Source organism: Trichechus manatus, unplaced genomic scaffold (genome assembly GCF_000243295.1).
Source record: "Trichechus manatus latirostris isolate Lorelei unplaced genomic scaffold, TriManLat1.0 scaffold00106, whole genome shotgun sequence".
NCBI classification, from domain to species: domain Eukaryota; kingdom Metazoa; phylum Chordata; class Mammalia; order Sirenia; family Trichechidae; genus Trichechus; species Trichechus manatus.
In genome coordinates, this window is record NW_004444042.1 from 9813511 (window position 1) to 9830624 (window position 17114).

At 40.5% G+C, this 17114-nt stretch overlaps 1 protein-coding gene across 7 annotated transcripts in view; it reads right to left on the reverse strand.

The window, feature by feature from the left end:
• Positions 1 to 17114, reverse strand: part of SGPL1 (sphingosine-1-phosphate lyase 1) — a 134118-nt gene that overhangs the window by 9313 nt on the left and 107691 nt on the right. For all 7 annotated transcript variants that reach the window (XM_023737718.1, XM_023737720.1, XM_023737719.1 and 4 more), the window contains 5 exons: positions 14538 to 14614; positions 11570 to 11698; positions 5063 to 5151; positions 939 to 1044; positions 25 to 123 (listed from right to left, as the gene is read on the reverse strand). In XM_023737718.1, the coding sequence (XP_023593486.1) occupies positions 25 to 123; positions 939 to 1044; positions 5063 to 5151; positions 11570 to 11698; positions 14538 to 14614 (500 nt within the window). The remainder of the gene's footprint in view (positions 1 to 24; positions 124 to 938; positions 1045 to 5062; positions 5152 to 11569; positions 11699 to 14537; positions 14615 to 17114) is intronic.

The following is a 17114-nucleotide window of genomic DNA, read 5'->3' on the forward strand; positions in this document are numbered from 1 at the left end:
GAGTAGCCCATTTCTCTTGTGTACCTTGGCCACTTCAGGGACAGGATCTATCACACCATGAGGAAATTGTGGGGTAGAGCAGACGAGCATGGCGGTGTTCCGGGAAATGGCTCTTCTCATGGCCTAGGGATTCAAAGTTTAGAGGAAAATGAGAATCCACATCACCACTATGCTTCTCTTCTGCTGCCAAGAGCAATCTGGGCTACTAGCTTAGCGGGCCACTTCCTTCACCTCTCCAACCTGGGAGAAGCCCACCATGGTGGCGAATGCAATCACATCCCAATGGGTCCATTTGGGGAAAATTGAGAACACAATATAAAAACAGTAAAATCACTGTGGAGATGAAAAGAGTATTGGGCTGGGAGGCAAAAGAGCCTAATATAAGTCCCAGCCCACAACCTACCAGCAGGGAAACAGTGAATAAATTATTTAACTTCACCCAGTCTGTTTCCCCATCTGTGAACTGCAATAATACCAACAGCTTCAGTGACCTCCCTGGACTATTGTAAGCTCAAATTCATTCTGATAGCACTCTGAAAACTGGAAAGTTCTTCTACACAAATGCAAGGCATAAAAATAATTGTAATGAAAATGGCACTAATTCAGGCCAATCAAAACCACAGTGAGAGTCTTGGGGCAAGTTAGCCCATGCTCATTTTACTAATAGAAAAAAGAAAGGAAAGTGATGGTTTCAAAAGCAAAACCCAGGTCTTTAAACACCCAGGGTAGGGACTACATCACCTCCTATTAGAATTCATGAATCCATGAAAAGACTAAAGCTGCAATCAATCACCACTGCCAGTGACAGTTTTTGATATTCTGGCTGCCACATCAAAGGCACTTAGAGCCTATCGAGTGTGGCACTGGAGATGCTAGTCAGATGCACTTCCAGCTTCTCACAGCCCAAGACAGACAACAGTCCCTTCAGGGGAACTCACCCGCACATTCACTTCCATCATTTTGTTCAGGGGAACCCGTACAATCTTCATCCCAAAATAATTGGCTGCTTTGTCAAACGCAGCATGGGCACTTTGGGGGGCCACACTAGACGACAGGGAAGAGAACAATGAAATTCAGACCAAAATAGGATTCGAGAGAGAACACAGTTAGCAGACAATCTAAATCACCAGAAGTAAACTTCTGATTTTTTCCCCAAAATTTATTTAAAGTGTTCGTACTGTTCTTACTTTTATTTTAAGCAGATACAAAACGTGGTCAACTGATTTTCCATAGAAACCTTCTGCAAACTATTTGGGAAATCATTTTGGCAATAGGAAGGAGAACTCAGACACAATCCCACATCAAGGGATTCCAAGGCATCAAGGGATTCCAAGGGTAAACCAGGACTAACAGGTGAAAATTAAAGGACAGAGAATTTGGATCAGATCAGTCTAAGGTACAGCTTTCAAATGCTTGGCTATCCAAAGACAGGTGCCTTAATGGGAAGCAAGCTTCCTGATATGACATGTTCAAGGAGAAAGTGTAAGACTGCTTGGCAGGGAGGTTAAAGCAGCAGTCAGCTTCAGATCCAACATCCCTTCTAACTCTGAAGGATCATAATCCTCTGAGAATCTAAAACCCCCAGTTTTCCTACACATTTAGTAGTAGTATTTCAAGCAGTACTGAAAGAAGAAACTTAGTCATAGTTAAGTACTTGCTTTCAGACTTCCCTCAATCACTCTACTCTTACAATAAACCTGTTCCCTTTAGGGGAGAAAAATCTCTGTTACTGATAAGGACCCAAGCACCAAAGATTTATGTATGACTAAAGTTGGTAGTTGATTTTATTCTCTCAGACTAAGTATGAATCATAGCATAAGACCACATGCAACAAAATTCCTAGTCAATGATACTTGTGAGGAAGACAATAACCCAAAAGATGTAGTATAAATACACCGTACAAGGCGAGGGTCTAGAGAACAAGTACGACCAAACACCAAAATTATGCGCGTGGGTTGGCAATAGGGTTCTGTGCTAGCAAACCTCTAAAACTGAGACACTTGGCATAATAAAATGGCTGACATGAGGTCTGAATCACAACTCCGTTTTGCTGTAGGCTCCAGCTTCTTCATTCCTGAGAATGCAACCTTAACTTCCTCCCATTCATTTGCATATGGCCCTGGGCTTCTAGCTGGATGGGATCAGAAGACTGTGGCTCCCTATCAGCCACTTTGTTTAACCGGCCTGTCTCTCGCCCCAAGCCACTCTTAGCAAGTAAGAGTGGGGGATCAGGAATATGGTTTAGCCATTCTTAGTAAATAAGGGTAGGAGTCAGGTATACGATTGTAGGAGAACAAGTTTATTCAAGATGTTCCCAGAATGTTCTAACGAATATTTTTCACAGGCTGAAGAAGCCTTTGATGACAAAATCTCAAAATCTGCCCTTATACACTGTTCCAGGGGATTATGTATATTTTAAGAGCCATCAACTAAAAGATTCCCTAGAGCCTTGTTGGAAAGGTGTATATGCAATTCCCCTTACTAACCGAAAGGAGCCCTAGTGGCACAGCGGTTAAAGCAATCAACTGCTAACTAAAGGTCGGCAGTTCAAAACCACCAACCACTTCGTGTAAGAAAGATGTGGCAGTCTGCTTCCATAGAGATTTACAGCCTTAGAAACCCTACGGAGTCACTATGAGCTGGAATTGACTCAATGGCAGTGGGCTTTTTGGGTTTTACTAACCCATGTGCTACCAAATTACAAGGAGTCAAAACCTGGATCCACTTGTCCCAACTAAAGAAGCCTAAAACACCACTGTGTACTTGTCAGCCCTCTGGGGAACTAAAGGTTACTCTGAAATGTCCCAGTGGCCAGAAGCAGATGACATCTGAGGTAGACAGCTGATCCCAAGATAGTGGAACAATACTTCATGAGTCTAGCTGAAGTTTTTGGACTCTGTCTCATAATCATAGCTATTCTTGTTATTAGCTTTACTTCATATTTATGGTCTTATTCCTTAGTAGTTTTATTCAAGGTGGAGGTTTCTGTAAGCCTTGTTCTTTCATTTCTAACATCTCCCTCTAATGTTCGGAAAGAGAATGCATCTGTCAGGTTAGCCCAATTAGTAGCTAGTGCCAGTAACCAAACCGAGTGTTGGATATGTCATTCAACCCAACCCCACAATCTGGACATGGGAATTCAGATCCGTTAGCATCTCCTGTACTATAGTTACTATTAACCCCACCATCACCTCTAAACAAGCCATATTTGTCAGGGTATGGCATCTCCCTGGATTACTGTCCCAACCTCAGATACCATGTTTTAATCTAACTCTAGTTACAAAGAAGAAATGTTCTGAAGCTGCCTGGGATCCTTCTGATCCCAGATGCAAAATGATTTTCTAGTTTCATAGTCCAAACTTGCTAGATTTTGGACTGACACTCATGCAGCTAATATAACAAACTGCATGAGTAGATTTGGAAAATCTCCTGTGCCAAACTCTGGAGTCCAGACAAATCAGAATTAGGCACAAATTTTTAGAATCTCTTGCTAAAGTTACATTAGCTAATAGAATGGCTCTGGATTTCCTTTCAGCTCAACCAGGAGGAGTTTATGCTATTGCTAACACCTCCTGTTGTACTTGGATAAATACTTCAGGAGAAGCAGAAGAGGACATTACAACAGTTTGCCAAACGACTGGTTACATTTGATACATGCCACGTCTGGTTCTCTCTTTTTGATCTTTTAAACTGGTTACCAGAAGGTGTTGGTTCTTGGTTACAGTCACTATTACAAACTGGAATAATTATACGCCACTACAACTCCCTTTGCTATAAGAAACAGTGACTGATTTAACACTTTGAGTTAGCATTTTTTGATTGCCAAGTTATTTCTCCAAATCCGGCCCTGTTTACAGCACTGGCCCTGATCTTCAACTCACTCTGAAGATGGGCTATTGATGTGGCAAGGCGAAGAAGCTCAACACTTGATTCTGCGACATACCCAAGAAGTTCTTGCAGAAGAAAGGTAACTCTATTGTGGGTGTTCAGCACCCACCAGTGGAGGCCTGAACAAAAGGGGCAAATGTGCTAACAAACCTCTAAAACTGAGGCACTTGGCATAATAAAATGGCTGACGTGAGGTCTGAATCACAATTCCATTTTGTTGCAGGCTTCTGCCTCTGCATTCCTGAGAATGCAACCTTGACTTCACGCATATTCACATGAATATGGCCTTGGGCTTCTGGCTGGATGGGATCAGAAGACCCTGGCACCCTATCAATCATCTTGTTTAACTGGCCTGCTCTTGCCCCAAGCAACTCTTAGCAAATAAGGGTGGGGGTCAGAAATGTGGTTTAGCCACTCTTAGTAAGTAAGAGTGGGGTTCAGGAATGTGATTGTAGAACAAGTTTATTCAAGATGTTCCAGGAAGAAGGTAGCTGAAATGATGATGTACCCACATTACGACCATGTGACCATCACTCACTCTCCTTCCCCATCTTTACTATAAAAGCACTCCTCTCCCTCCATGCTTCAGAGCACTTGGTAGATTCCTCTCTCCCTGCGTTTCCCCAACTCATGAATTGTTTTTACCCTCAATAAACCTCTTTGCTTTTGCTTTAACAGAGTGAGCATTCTAACTCTAGGAGACAGAACTATCTCAAAAAATTTTTTTCATTTTTCCTCCCAGAAGTCAGCCCTCAGGCTGAAATTTTCCTAGGAAGTACTCTGGGGCAGCTTATTTAAGCAACTATCACTGATATAAGAGCTTTCCTCAGACTCCAGATAATCTGTAATAAATAATATAGGATATACAAATACAGTCCTCCAACTCTGTGTCACCTTTGGAAAAAGGATCTCATTACTGCTTGAAGTATGTATCATTTATAAACTTGGGTTGGGAACAGGAATGATCTTTAAAATTCGCTGGTTGATCCATTGAGATTTTTGCTGAATGTGAAGGGATAAGCGTTGAGCGGGCACAACAAGGGGGAAAGAGGACTGAAGGTTCCAAGAGGAAGAGAAGAAGCAGGAAAATAGATTGTCACGCTCAGTTTCATACAGCAGTACTCCTAAACAGACAAATCTAAAATGGGGAGAATAAACAGCCACACATACGCACATTTCTGGAGTTTTGATCCCTTTCTCAAAGGCCAGGTCCCGATAAGCTTTGCAGGCCATCAATATGCTTTCTGTCCCGCCGGAGGTCACCTATAATAAAGAGGAGATGCCATCTGAGGCCGGGACTTAGGAAGAGCTATCAGCATGCACTTCCTGCCCTGGTCTTGAAAATGTCTGATGCAGAAATAGAAAAGGGCTTGGATGCATGCTGCAGGGCACACGCTGAAGGAAGAATGCAGAAGGAAAATTTGGCTTTGCTGGCTAAGTCCAATCTTGGTTCAGGGAAGGGGTAAAAATTACTAAATAAGGGCAAACAGAAACTCAACACTGTCTGGACAAATGCATACTGCCCAGACTCCATCTGTGTACAATAATTTCTATTTCCATATTAATCAGTTCATTTGCAGAGAGGAGAGGGCATTCTACTCCATTCAAAAGCATCAGAATTACTGGCTTTGATTTTAAATGTCAAAATTCTTTAAAGAATGTGAAATTATGGAGTTACCCACAATTCCAGTAAACAATGTAACACATGAATGGCACAAACAGTTTGTGCTCAAAGTGAGGAACAGAGTTTTTCATTCTAGCGGTATCCAGATTTCTGGATTCCATAGAGATTGAGGTGACATACCCAAGCTACCGCCCTGAGATGATCTTTAAACCTTGAGCCTTGAGAAAACTGGTTTCCTAAAGTCACTTTTAAGTCAAACCCCATGGAGCAGTTCTACTTTGTCACAGAGTGGCTATGAATCGGAATCACTGACAGTACACAACAAAAACAGACTGCAAACTCCTAAGGATAGGGACCAATACGCCTAGCACCTAGCATAGTAATGGAGTCCCTGGGTGGTGCAAACTATTAATGTGCTCAGCTGCTAACTGAAAGGCTGGAAGTTCGACACCACCCAGAGGTGCCTTGGAAGAAAGTCCTGATAATCTTCTGAAAAATCAGTCACTGAAAACCGTATTAGCTGGTTGATCTATTTAGAATTGTGCTGACTGTGAAGGGATAAGGGTTGAGGAGGCAGGACACACATGTTGTCGCCGTGAGTAGAAGCTGATATGACTGCCGCTGTTTTTTTAGTGTATTAGTAGCTGGCACCTAACAGACTCTTAGTTAACATTTCTTGATTCCTGACTTGACTCTCATTAAATCATGGTCAACACAGGCTTTATACCTATCTGCCTATCTTTTGATAACATCTCAGAGAATAAAAATTTTCAAAACAAATAGCCAGAGCATTGAGCTAGAAGGATATCTTCTTAGTTTTATCATCTCTGAAGATTCATACAATCTTAGATAGAAGCTAAGTTTTTATTTTACAAGTGAGAAAACTGAGCTCCTAAAAGATTAAAGCAACTCACCCAATGTCATACATTAGCATCTACTGATAAAGTAAAACTGTCTAAGTTTTGTTATTTAATGTGGCTTAGTATGAGATGGAATGAGGGGGGTAATTACTGAAATTTCCTAAAATAATACCACATATAGGGCAAAAATACCACTGGATACAAGATCTCAGTGGTCAGGAGTTACGTGGAAGATTGGCTGAGAAAAGTTAGTCATTTTCTGATTCAGGAAGTCTTCATGAAACATGTGACCATCTTCCTCAAAGAAATGCATTTAGTTGGGGCACAAGACACTTGCTTTGTAGGTCTATACATTCTGAGCTGGAAAAGACAAAGTACTTGCAGATGAGGTCAGCTCTGCAAAGCAGCAGCGTGTCCTGTGGTCTGGCATCCAACCTCAGAATGTCACATGAAGAGCCAAACCAGCTGTGAAGAAAGTCAGCAATGTCCAAGTCTCCAGTGCTTAGGTACTGACCTAAGCAAAAACAGTTCCCATACCTCTAGTGATAAATGGAGAAAAGTCTGAAGTTGTCAAGAATTTCATTTTACTTGGATCCATAATCAATGCCCACAGAAGCAGCAGTCAAGAAATCAAACGATACATTGCATTAGGCAAATCTGTTGCAAGAGACCTCTTTAAAGTGTTAAAAAGCAAAGATGTCACCTTGAAGAAAGGATGGCGAGACTATGTCTCACATATTTTGGCATGTTCTCAGGAAGGATCAGTCCCTGGAGAAGGACATCATGCTTGGTAAAGTAGAGGGTCGGTGAAAAAGAGGAAGACACAACGAAATGGACTGACACAGTGGCTGCAACAATGGGCTCAAGCTAACAATGACTGTGAGGATGGCGCAGGACCAGGCGCTGTTTCGTTCTGTTGCAGACAGGGTTGCTATGAGTCGGAAGCGACTCGACGGCACCTAACAACAACACCTCTAGTCACCTACTTTACATGTCTATTTTTAGTCCAGTAACTAATCAAATCCACATCATTACTTGTAGGCAAATACTAGTGTGCTTTTGACTGTAAAAGCAGGAACACCTAAATTCTGATTTTTATTTCTGACGCTTGCAAATTCTATGTTTAAATGTGCTGCTACTCTCCCACTTCTCTCCACCCCATACTCAAAGGAAAATCAATTTAATGTGAAGTAAGAAAATGAAGCCTCAATAACTACTTGTTATGTTATTCAACTTCTTTCAACTTTTATAAAAACTCTCATTATCATATACGATATGTATTTCAAGAAAACAAGTGTAGAACTTGGAAAATTTTCTTTAAGATTCTGTTTGGACCCAATGGCATGTCCACAAGCTAAGCATGTTTTACATGGCAACCTAATATCTTTTAAAGTATGAAGTCATTTCACATCCACTGCCACTGAGGCATTTGAAGCTAATGAGAGGAAAGTCAGTTTAAGGTTGAAGAACACAGAACTAGAGGAGTTTGAGATCTCAGCTGGGAATAGTCTAGAAACTGCCTGGCCAACCACACACAGGCAACCAAAAGGCATTCAGAGAATGGCTGGGATGGTGGAAATCTTTGAAATAATATACAATGAGGAATAGCTGAGTCACCTAGAAAAAATGTAAGGAAGAAAAGATTCAGGGGGAAGGGACTTTTTAAATATACAAAGGTCTGTCACAGGGGGAAAGAGCCAATTATGGGACTTTTTTTTTTTTTGCCCAACAATACAGTTTATATAACCTGAGGAATCCCCTTGACTGAAACGACTGAAAAGCTTGATAAAACATTTAAAAAATGTTTAAATCCGTTGCTAAGCTAACATAAAATAAAAGGAATATACTGAACCCCAAGACAAAGAAAAAACGAGAACCCTGAAAGATAAGTGAGTGCCCAAGCTGGTTTTCATCCTGAGGGGTGTTGCCAACTCTAAAGACCTTTAACTCCACATGAACAGAGTATGGGCCGAGAAGATAAATTCAGGGCCTGCCCCAGGTGAGGAATCTGATAGGAGATGGCTGAAAACCCTGGGCCTACACCCACACTCCCAGGTTTACACGGAATAAATTCCACCAGTGTAGAAGAGGGCAACAAGAAAAACTGCTTTTCTCAGCCCTGATGCTCAGAGAAAAGAAAAATAGCAGCTCTCGAGAATGTGTAACAAGACAGTCCATGTGAGTTTGTGATCGGAATTCACACTACCTCTGTAATACAAAACTACAAGCTGAGAATTTGACTTGAATTGGTTCCACTGTGGTAGCACTCCCCAGCCACTCGCAGAAGTGATTTAAAAAGCTCTCTGGAAGAACTTAACGTTAATTTAGGCCTCAAAGAATTCTCGTAAGTTAATTCATGAGCTGCTTACAGGGAAAAAAAAAAAAAAAAAAATCACAAACACAAGGAAATAAGACACCAAGAGTAAAACCAGCAGAAAGAACAGACAGCAGATACAGACAGGTAAGACCTGTGGATATTGGAATTACCAGACACAGAATATAAAAGAACTATGTGGAACATATTTAAATAAACAAAATAGAATATAAAAAATATAAGCCAAGAAAACTTCCATAATTGGCTTTTTTCCCCTATGACAGACCTTTGTATATTTAGAAGTCCCTTCCCCATGAATCTTTTCTTCCTTACATTTTTTCTAGGTGACTCAGATGCTACTTAATGGATATGATTTCAAAGATTTCCACCATCCCAGCCATTCTTCTCTGAATGCCTTTTGGTTGTCTATGGTTGGCCAGGCAGTCTCCAGACTATTCCCAACTAAGATCTCAAACTCTTTTAGTTCTTTGTTCTTCAACTTTAAACTATCTTTCCTCTCATTAGCTTCAAGAACTAAGCCGATTAAAAAAAAAAAAAAACATAATTCTCAAGAATGAAAAATACAGCAAATGAAATGTAGAAGTCCAATGGAAGAAGTAAGGGTATATCAGACAGAGCTCAACAGGGAATCAATAAACCCTTGTACCTATCACACAGCCCCCAAAATTATCAACTCATAGCCAGTCTTTCATCCATCCCCAACTGCCCCCACCCTTTTTGCTACTGGGAATATCAGCTGTTGTAATAGTTTTATCTTTGTAAGTTATCTATTTTTCTTCTCTGACTGATCTTAAATATCAGTTAGATGTATGTTATCTCCTCTCACGCTATTCTTCATGTCTCTTAACCTCTCTTTTATACTTTCTTATTTCTTTGTCTCTATCAATTGCATTCTGGTTAATTTTTTTGGATCTGTCTTGTTCCATAAATTAACTTTGGAAACATGTAAATATTTTACATAGTCATAAAATGAAATAGGGCTAAGTAGACAAATGGTTGATTCCAGATCTGGAACAGGAAATGTATACAATGAACCTGGAATATTTTGTCAAATCAGAAGGCAAGGAAGCATTCAAAGACTACTTAGATCAAGAAAAAGGACCCAGCAGCCAAAATAAAGTGCCCCCTACTGGCCAAAGATAAGGTTATTTGAGCATCAATAAGAGTAATAACTGCAATGGATTGAAGCATGTACAATATTCTACAATTTATTTATCCATCCAACTGCTGATGAACATTTGAATCCTTTTCAATTTTTAGCTATTATGAACAATGCTGCTATGAGCATCCATGTACATATATCCTGGTACACATGTGCACTCATTTTTCTGTGGTATATCCCTAGGAGTAGAATTGCTGGGTCATAGGATATCTGTATCGTCAACTTGATGAGATAAGACCAAACTGTTTCATAGCTATTTAAAACCTACAGTCTCTTAAAAGGTCATAAAGAGTCTAATGGCATAGGAGAATACCTACCCACTATATCATCTCCCCTCTAGAAGTCACTCCATTCATTTAAATGCCATAAGGGAAGCTGCTGCAGTATTATAGTTGGATCAGTTTTTAACAGCTTTGGAAATTTTATTTATTTATTTTTTTTATTGTACTTCAGGTGAAGGCTTACAGAACAAATAGTTTCTCATGAAACAGAAGTATACATGTTGTTTTATAACACTGGTTAACAACCCCACAACATATCAACCCTCTAACTTCTCAACCTCTTTTTTTGTTTGGTGAAAATACACACAGCCAAAGATACACCATTTCAAAAATTTCTACATGCACAGTTCAGTGACATTGACTACGGTCTTCAAATTGTGCTTTTATTCTCACTTAAGATGAAGGCTTACAGAACAAAATAGTTTCTCATTTAATAGTTACTACAAATGTTGCCCTATGACAATGGTTAACAATCTCACAACACATCAACAATATCTTTACTCAACCTTGGGTTCCCTATGAAATTTTATTTTGAAAATGAATGCCAGGAACACCACTCTTGTTAGCTACCGAATATTTCAACATATTGATGATTTTCACGGCGCCAACATAATAGTAAAAAAACACTGCTTGTTGAAAAAAATAGAAACAACCTATAAAATTTTCTTGTCCTCAGAGGGCCCTTCAATAATTACACTGGCAGACTATAATGATTGTTAACATATTTGATAGGGTTAGCACCTCTACGTTACCAGTACAGTAACTATCTATCCTACATAAACTGAGAGTTAGTTTTGTTTCCTAGAAAAGGTAACGTCAGTTTGTAGTACCAAATCTAAACAGAAGTTTATCAATCACGGTTTAAGAAAACTAACAAGTATCTACTTGAAAGAATAGCTGAAATAAGGAATCCTCATGTGTGTCTTTAAATCTAGATGATAATACCCCCCTTCCTCTATTCCTAATAACAACTAAATGAGATTCACTTTACAGTAAAATAATAAAAGTAAACTGCCAGCTTAGGTAACATGAGAAGTGTATCAAAAAGACTATTAGATAGTTCAGCAACATGATTAAAAGACGGATGGATGGACAGATAGGAAGGAGGAAGGGTGGGAGCAGATGTGGCAAAATATTTCTATCTGGTAAATCTACAGTGTTCTTTAAACAATTTTAGCAACTTTACGAAGATTTAAAATTTCTGAAAATGAAAAATTAAAGACAATAATGTCTAGAAAAGTATACTCCAAAATGTTGACAGTCTATGGATTACAAAATTATAAGTAATATTTTAAAATTGTCATTAATCTGGATTTTTCTACAATAATCACTATTACTTGTATAGTAAAATATTTTTAATAAACTCCACTATTTTAAGCTTAAAAAAAAGGTGATTGGATGCTACCTACATATACTTACAGATCCACAGGAATCAGGTCCTCCATTGAAAAGGGAACAAGCCATCCTAACAATTTCTGCTTCTATCTTACGGAGTCCTGGGAAGATATCTGGATGCAGTGGGTTACTCCATGCAAAATCTCCATAAGCCTGCAAAGAAATGCAATTGTATATGATGTAAAAAGGTCATTACACTGCATAGGAAAAGAACCATGCATGAACCAGAAATTTCTAGGCATGAGGTGCAACACTAGGAACTGGAAAAAAAGGGAAAGAGATGTTCCTCAATCCAAATGATATCACAGTATGGTGCATACAGCCATGCAAATAATTTTTTACAACGCGGAAAGGGAGAAAATAGAGATGTGGTTAAAAACACAGGCTCTGACACCAAAGAGATCCACTCTGAAGTCTGAGCTTTGCCTATCACTTCTAGCTATGTGATCTTAGGTCAAATAACCTCTCTGAGGCTCATTTTCCTCATATGCAAAAGGAGATAGTTATGATGTCTACCTTATCGGGTTCTAGGGATAATTAAATAACATACTGCATGCAAAGCACTTAGTTCAGTGTTGTGGTGAAATGACTTCCTTTATGTAGCCTTTTGCCTTGGTTCTTTGGAAAAACAGCTTGAATGATTTTTTCCTTAAGCTCTGAGGAGTTACCTTCGTCCTAGTTTTCTACCCCAGAGGGTTTGTTACTTTTGTCCAGGTTGACTGACATTTCCTGGGCAAGCTGTAAAAAGCTTGATGGTGTGATGCTTTTTGTCTGGCCCTGGGCTGCAACCTGCCCTGTGACTGATCTGTTTTACGCACCTTGCAGAAACTGGTCAGTGTACTTAAGCAAATGAAGTAACTATAGCCTACTATGCAAATGAAGTGACTGTGGCCTACCGAGAAGGGATTGGTCAGTTCTGGTCAGTCTGTGGCCCTGATGGGAGGGCTATGCCTTGAAACTAACCAGAAGTTTGCTTATATATGCAGCCAACCCCAAAGGGGTTTGTAGATAGAAGGAAGAAAGAAGCAAAAAAGGAGAAAAGCAGAGGCAAGAAGAAACAAGAGAGAGGAGGTAAGGAACCTCCTAAACGAGCTATAACACAGGTCAAGGGCTGTAACACTGAAGACAGCTAGAGGCCTGGAAGGGGCCCTGAAGCAGAGCCGGTGCCAACAGGCCCAGAAGGAGCCCTGTGTCAGAGTCAGTGGCGACAGCAAAAACCTGCTGGAAGGAATGCAGCTAAAAGAGCTGAACAAAACTGCAACACTGGCCCTTAGCTGGGTCAGTTAGCAGTAGAGAGGCAGCCTGTCCTCAGGGGGCTGAGAAGAGGCCTGCGCAGCTGAGTGGGGCATGCCCGGCAGAGAGAAGGGTCTGCTTTCTTGCACAGCCGAGAGCAGCTGATAGAGCTGTCCTGCACTGAAGGGATGTGCTCTTCACTTTGGGGGAGCTTTCTAGACCTTGCCTGCATGCTTCCTGATCCTGATCCTGAGTTGTAGCCTGTTACTTCCTTAATAAACCACTTAACTGTAAGTACAGTTTGTGAATTCTGTGAGATGTTGCAGTGAATTGCCAAACCTAAACGTGGGAAGAAGTGTGCTGTTGGGAGGGAGAGTGGCCAATGTCAAAGACGGAGTGGTACAGCAGCTTGGAAAATGTGGAAGTCTGGGATATATTTGACCTCCACCTCCTACGAATTAGCTTTGTGCTGATTCTGACGTTTGAAGTCATTCATACCAGTGTGTGACACACAGCGGCTATCACTATGAAGTGCGATACCAGATTTGCGTACATAGTGCTAACAAACATCATGAGTGGTCAGGAGGCGTCTGTTGAGTGGAACCTAAGAGAAGAATAGGAATTCATTACATAAGAGCATGATGTGTTCAGTAAGGAGCCTTGGTGGTGCAGTGGTTAAGCGTTTGGCTGCTAACCAAAGTCAGCAGTTCAAATCCACCAACTGCTCCTTGGAAACCCTATGGGGCAGTTCTACTCTGTCCTACAGGGTCGCTATGAATCGGAATTGACTCAACAGCAATGGGTTTGGTTTTGGGTGTTCGGTAAAGAGAAAAGGCAATGTTGTTGTTATTGTTAGGTGCCATCGAGTCAGTTCCAACTCATAGCGATCCTATAGGACAGAGTAGAACTGCCCCATAGGGTTTCCAAGCAGCAGTTGGTGGATTTGAACTGCCAACTTTTTGGTTAGCAGCCGAGCTCTTAACCACTATGCCACCAGTGTTTATGTGGAAAAGTAATAGTAGTGGCTGAAAAAAATAGGTGGGAACTAGCTCATGAAGGGACTTCTAGCCTCTGCTACACAAGAAGCTTGGGTTCTATCCTGTATGTAATGGGAAGCCACTGAAAGATCTTTAAGCACAGAAGTTAAGATCAGCAAAATCTGTAATACTTAGTAAGGAGTGAGCAGTTTCATAGTTAAAATAATCAAACACAAAGGCCTTGACATTATTTAGTCCAACCCCTGTTTTATATGACAGAGTGGGTTTCAAAAACAAATTTGATTAGAGATGAAAGGAGCGAAAGGCAATTCTAAAGTCAACAAAGGATGAAATTACAAATGAGACCACTGGTCATCTCAGGCCGTTTGATTTGAGACTCACGTAGTTTAGGAGATAATGCCCAAGTTTCCATACCTTGTCTCTTCTTATCAAACACATTCTGCCTTACCATTAATAATCTCAAATGACAGCACTACTTTCCCTAGTAATCTGCCCTTCTATGCGGGGTGACCATAATGCCTGGAAACATAAGTAACATTGATTTTACTTTTTTACAGAGTGATAATGTCTTTGAGAACTTGTGTATCTCCCTATGTTTGCGTGAAGAGAAACTTAAACTTTCTTTTAAAGTTTTAACAATAAGCTTTCCTTAAGTAATTGTTTTTAATTACAAAAGTAAAGGCAAAAAATGAAATCATCTAAACTGGCAAAGCCCACACACACTCTTAGGTTAGGCAGTTCTATCAGGTATCAACATTCACCTTCACAAGGAGCTCGGTGAGCTTCTCCTCCCCATTGTACACCGCTCCTGAGGCTCGCCCTTCTTGCCAGCAGACATCTGTAGAGTAAGTTAAGGCCACTAGGTCAGTAAACAAGAACCTTTGGGAAGACTGTTAAGTTCTAATAAGAAATAGTTAGGAATAACCATTCTAGGTACTAAAGAAAAAAGAAGTTTGAATGGAAATCCAATGGCACTCTTATGTTAAATTAAAAAAAGAAAAGAATTTCAAAAAAGCACTATCACAGCAAAATAAATTATAATCCTCAACTACTATCAACAACACTGTGAAAGATATTAATGACATCTAGGTACAATCAAGACAGCTCAGTATAAGGCTGTCGTCATCTATCCTCAACTGCCTTCTAACAGCAGAAACATTTTTCTTCGTCCATGTTTATTTTCTGTTTTCTGGTATCGCTTTACCTTGACCTTTTTCTGCAAAAGCTTCCTTCTTCTCTCCCTTCCTATCCAGTCATAGAAGTGAGGGAACCGTTAAGAGCAGAGTTGACAGAGAAGAGGCAAGAAAAACGTACAAAATTTCAGTACACTCTCATCAGGGTAGGAGGCAGGGAACAGAATCCGGGACCAGACAAACCATGATAAGAGATGAACAATCAGCATCCTGGTCTCAGGGGCCCCTCCCTTCAGACAAGCCCGGAACCCATATCAGAATTAGCCACTTGCTTCTAGCACTATAGGAGTCCTTGGGTTGTGCAAACAGTTAATCACTTGGCTACTAACTGAAAGTTTGGCAGTTCAAATCCACCCAACTAATCAAGGAAGAAAGGCCCGGCGATCAACTTCCAAAAGATCACAGCCACTGAAAACCCTATGGAGCGCAGTTCTACTCCAAAACATGAGGTCACCATTGAGTCAGAAATCAACTCCATGGCAACTAGTTTGTTGTTTTTTTTTGTTTTGCTTTGTTTTGTTTTTCCCCCAGCCCTATATGCTGCAGCACTGAAGATCAGGAACACAGTCAACACTGGGACAAAGTTCAGAGGAACAGTTCCCGGACACAAAACGAGGTCAGACTTTCCGCTTCCTGTCCAAGGTGGTTCCCCAAGACTTACTACTTTATACCAACAAGTCTGTTGATGTGGGTGTCTTGGGTCCTTTTGCTACAACATGGCTGCACCCTATTAAAAGCAGGTAGTGAGAAAGCTATTCCTGAAACACACTGAGAACTGCATGTAGCCAGAGACTGTACAGAGCAAAGACCTCTGGCTCTCTAACAAGACAGCAGACTGAAGGGTAAATCTACAGGCAAACCCTTACTCCCACAGTAATGCACCAAGCAAGCTCTGGCTTGCTGCTAGTTGCCTCTCACTCTTTCCTTAGAGGACAACGCTCTGTACCGAGCACATCTTCAACCAGGGTTAAGCAGCCTTTCACAATATGATTTCATTTCCTGTTCTTTTACTGGTGCTAGAGAGTATGGCAATGGACAGTGACTTAAAGATTGAAAGGAAGGAAATATAGTGGCAGTAACCAGCCCTTGCGATCATGGACATCTTTAGTATACAGGCCTTAGGGTGCTCACTCCAGCTCTAGGTCATGAATATCCACACTCTGGACTGTATCTAATTTTGTACCACCCAAAGCATGCCAACTAGAAATTTAAAATGTTTTTGTCTAAATCCAATGTGGTATCCTACACTGGATCCTAGAATGGCAAAAAGGACACCAGCGAAATAACGGGAAATGCAAGCAGAATTTGTAGTTTAGTTAATAGTAGCGGACCAATGTTAATTTCTTAGTTTTGACAAATGTACCAGGGTTATATAAAGATGTTAATATCAGGGGAAGCTGGGTAAAGGGTATATGAGAACTCTCTGTACCACCTTTGCAACTTTTCTGTAAATCTAAAATTATCCGAAACTAAAAAGTTTATTTTAAAAAAGTATTTTAAATATGATCTTAACATGCGTTTGTAACAATAGTAACAATAACAGTTAACATTTATTAAGCACTCACTATACACCTGATACTATAAGACATTTACATGTATGGTCTCATTTAACCCCATAATCATCCTTCCAGATAAGTGGTATTATTATTATCCCCATTGTAGAGACATAGAAACTGAGACACAGAGAAGTTACGTAAATCACCCAAAGTCATACTTAAAGTGGTACAACCAGGAGGTGAATCCAGGCTGATTCCATGAGTTGCGCTTTTAATCATTAAGCGATTTGGTCTACTTATCCTTCCCATATATGCTCATGCTCATAATACTATTAACATTCTAGTATATACACAGATACACACACACACACACGCACGCGCGCGCACACACACGTATATAAACCATATGTATATAAACCAAAAAACCCGTTACCATCAAGTCAATTCCATCTCATAGCAACCCTATAGGACAGAGGAGAACTGCCCATAGGGTTTCTGAGGAGCAGCTGGTGGATTTGAATTGCTGACCTTTTGGTTAGCAGTCAAAGGCTTAACCACTGCACCACCAGGGCCCCATGTATACAGGTATATATGTGTGTGTGTGTGTGTGTGTGTGTGTGTGTGTGTGTGTGTGTGTGTGTGTGTGTGT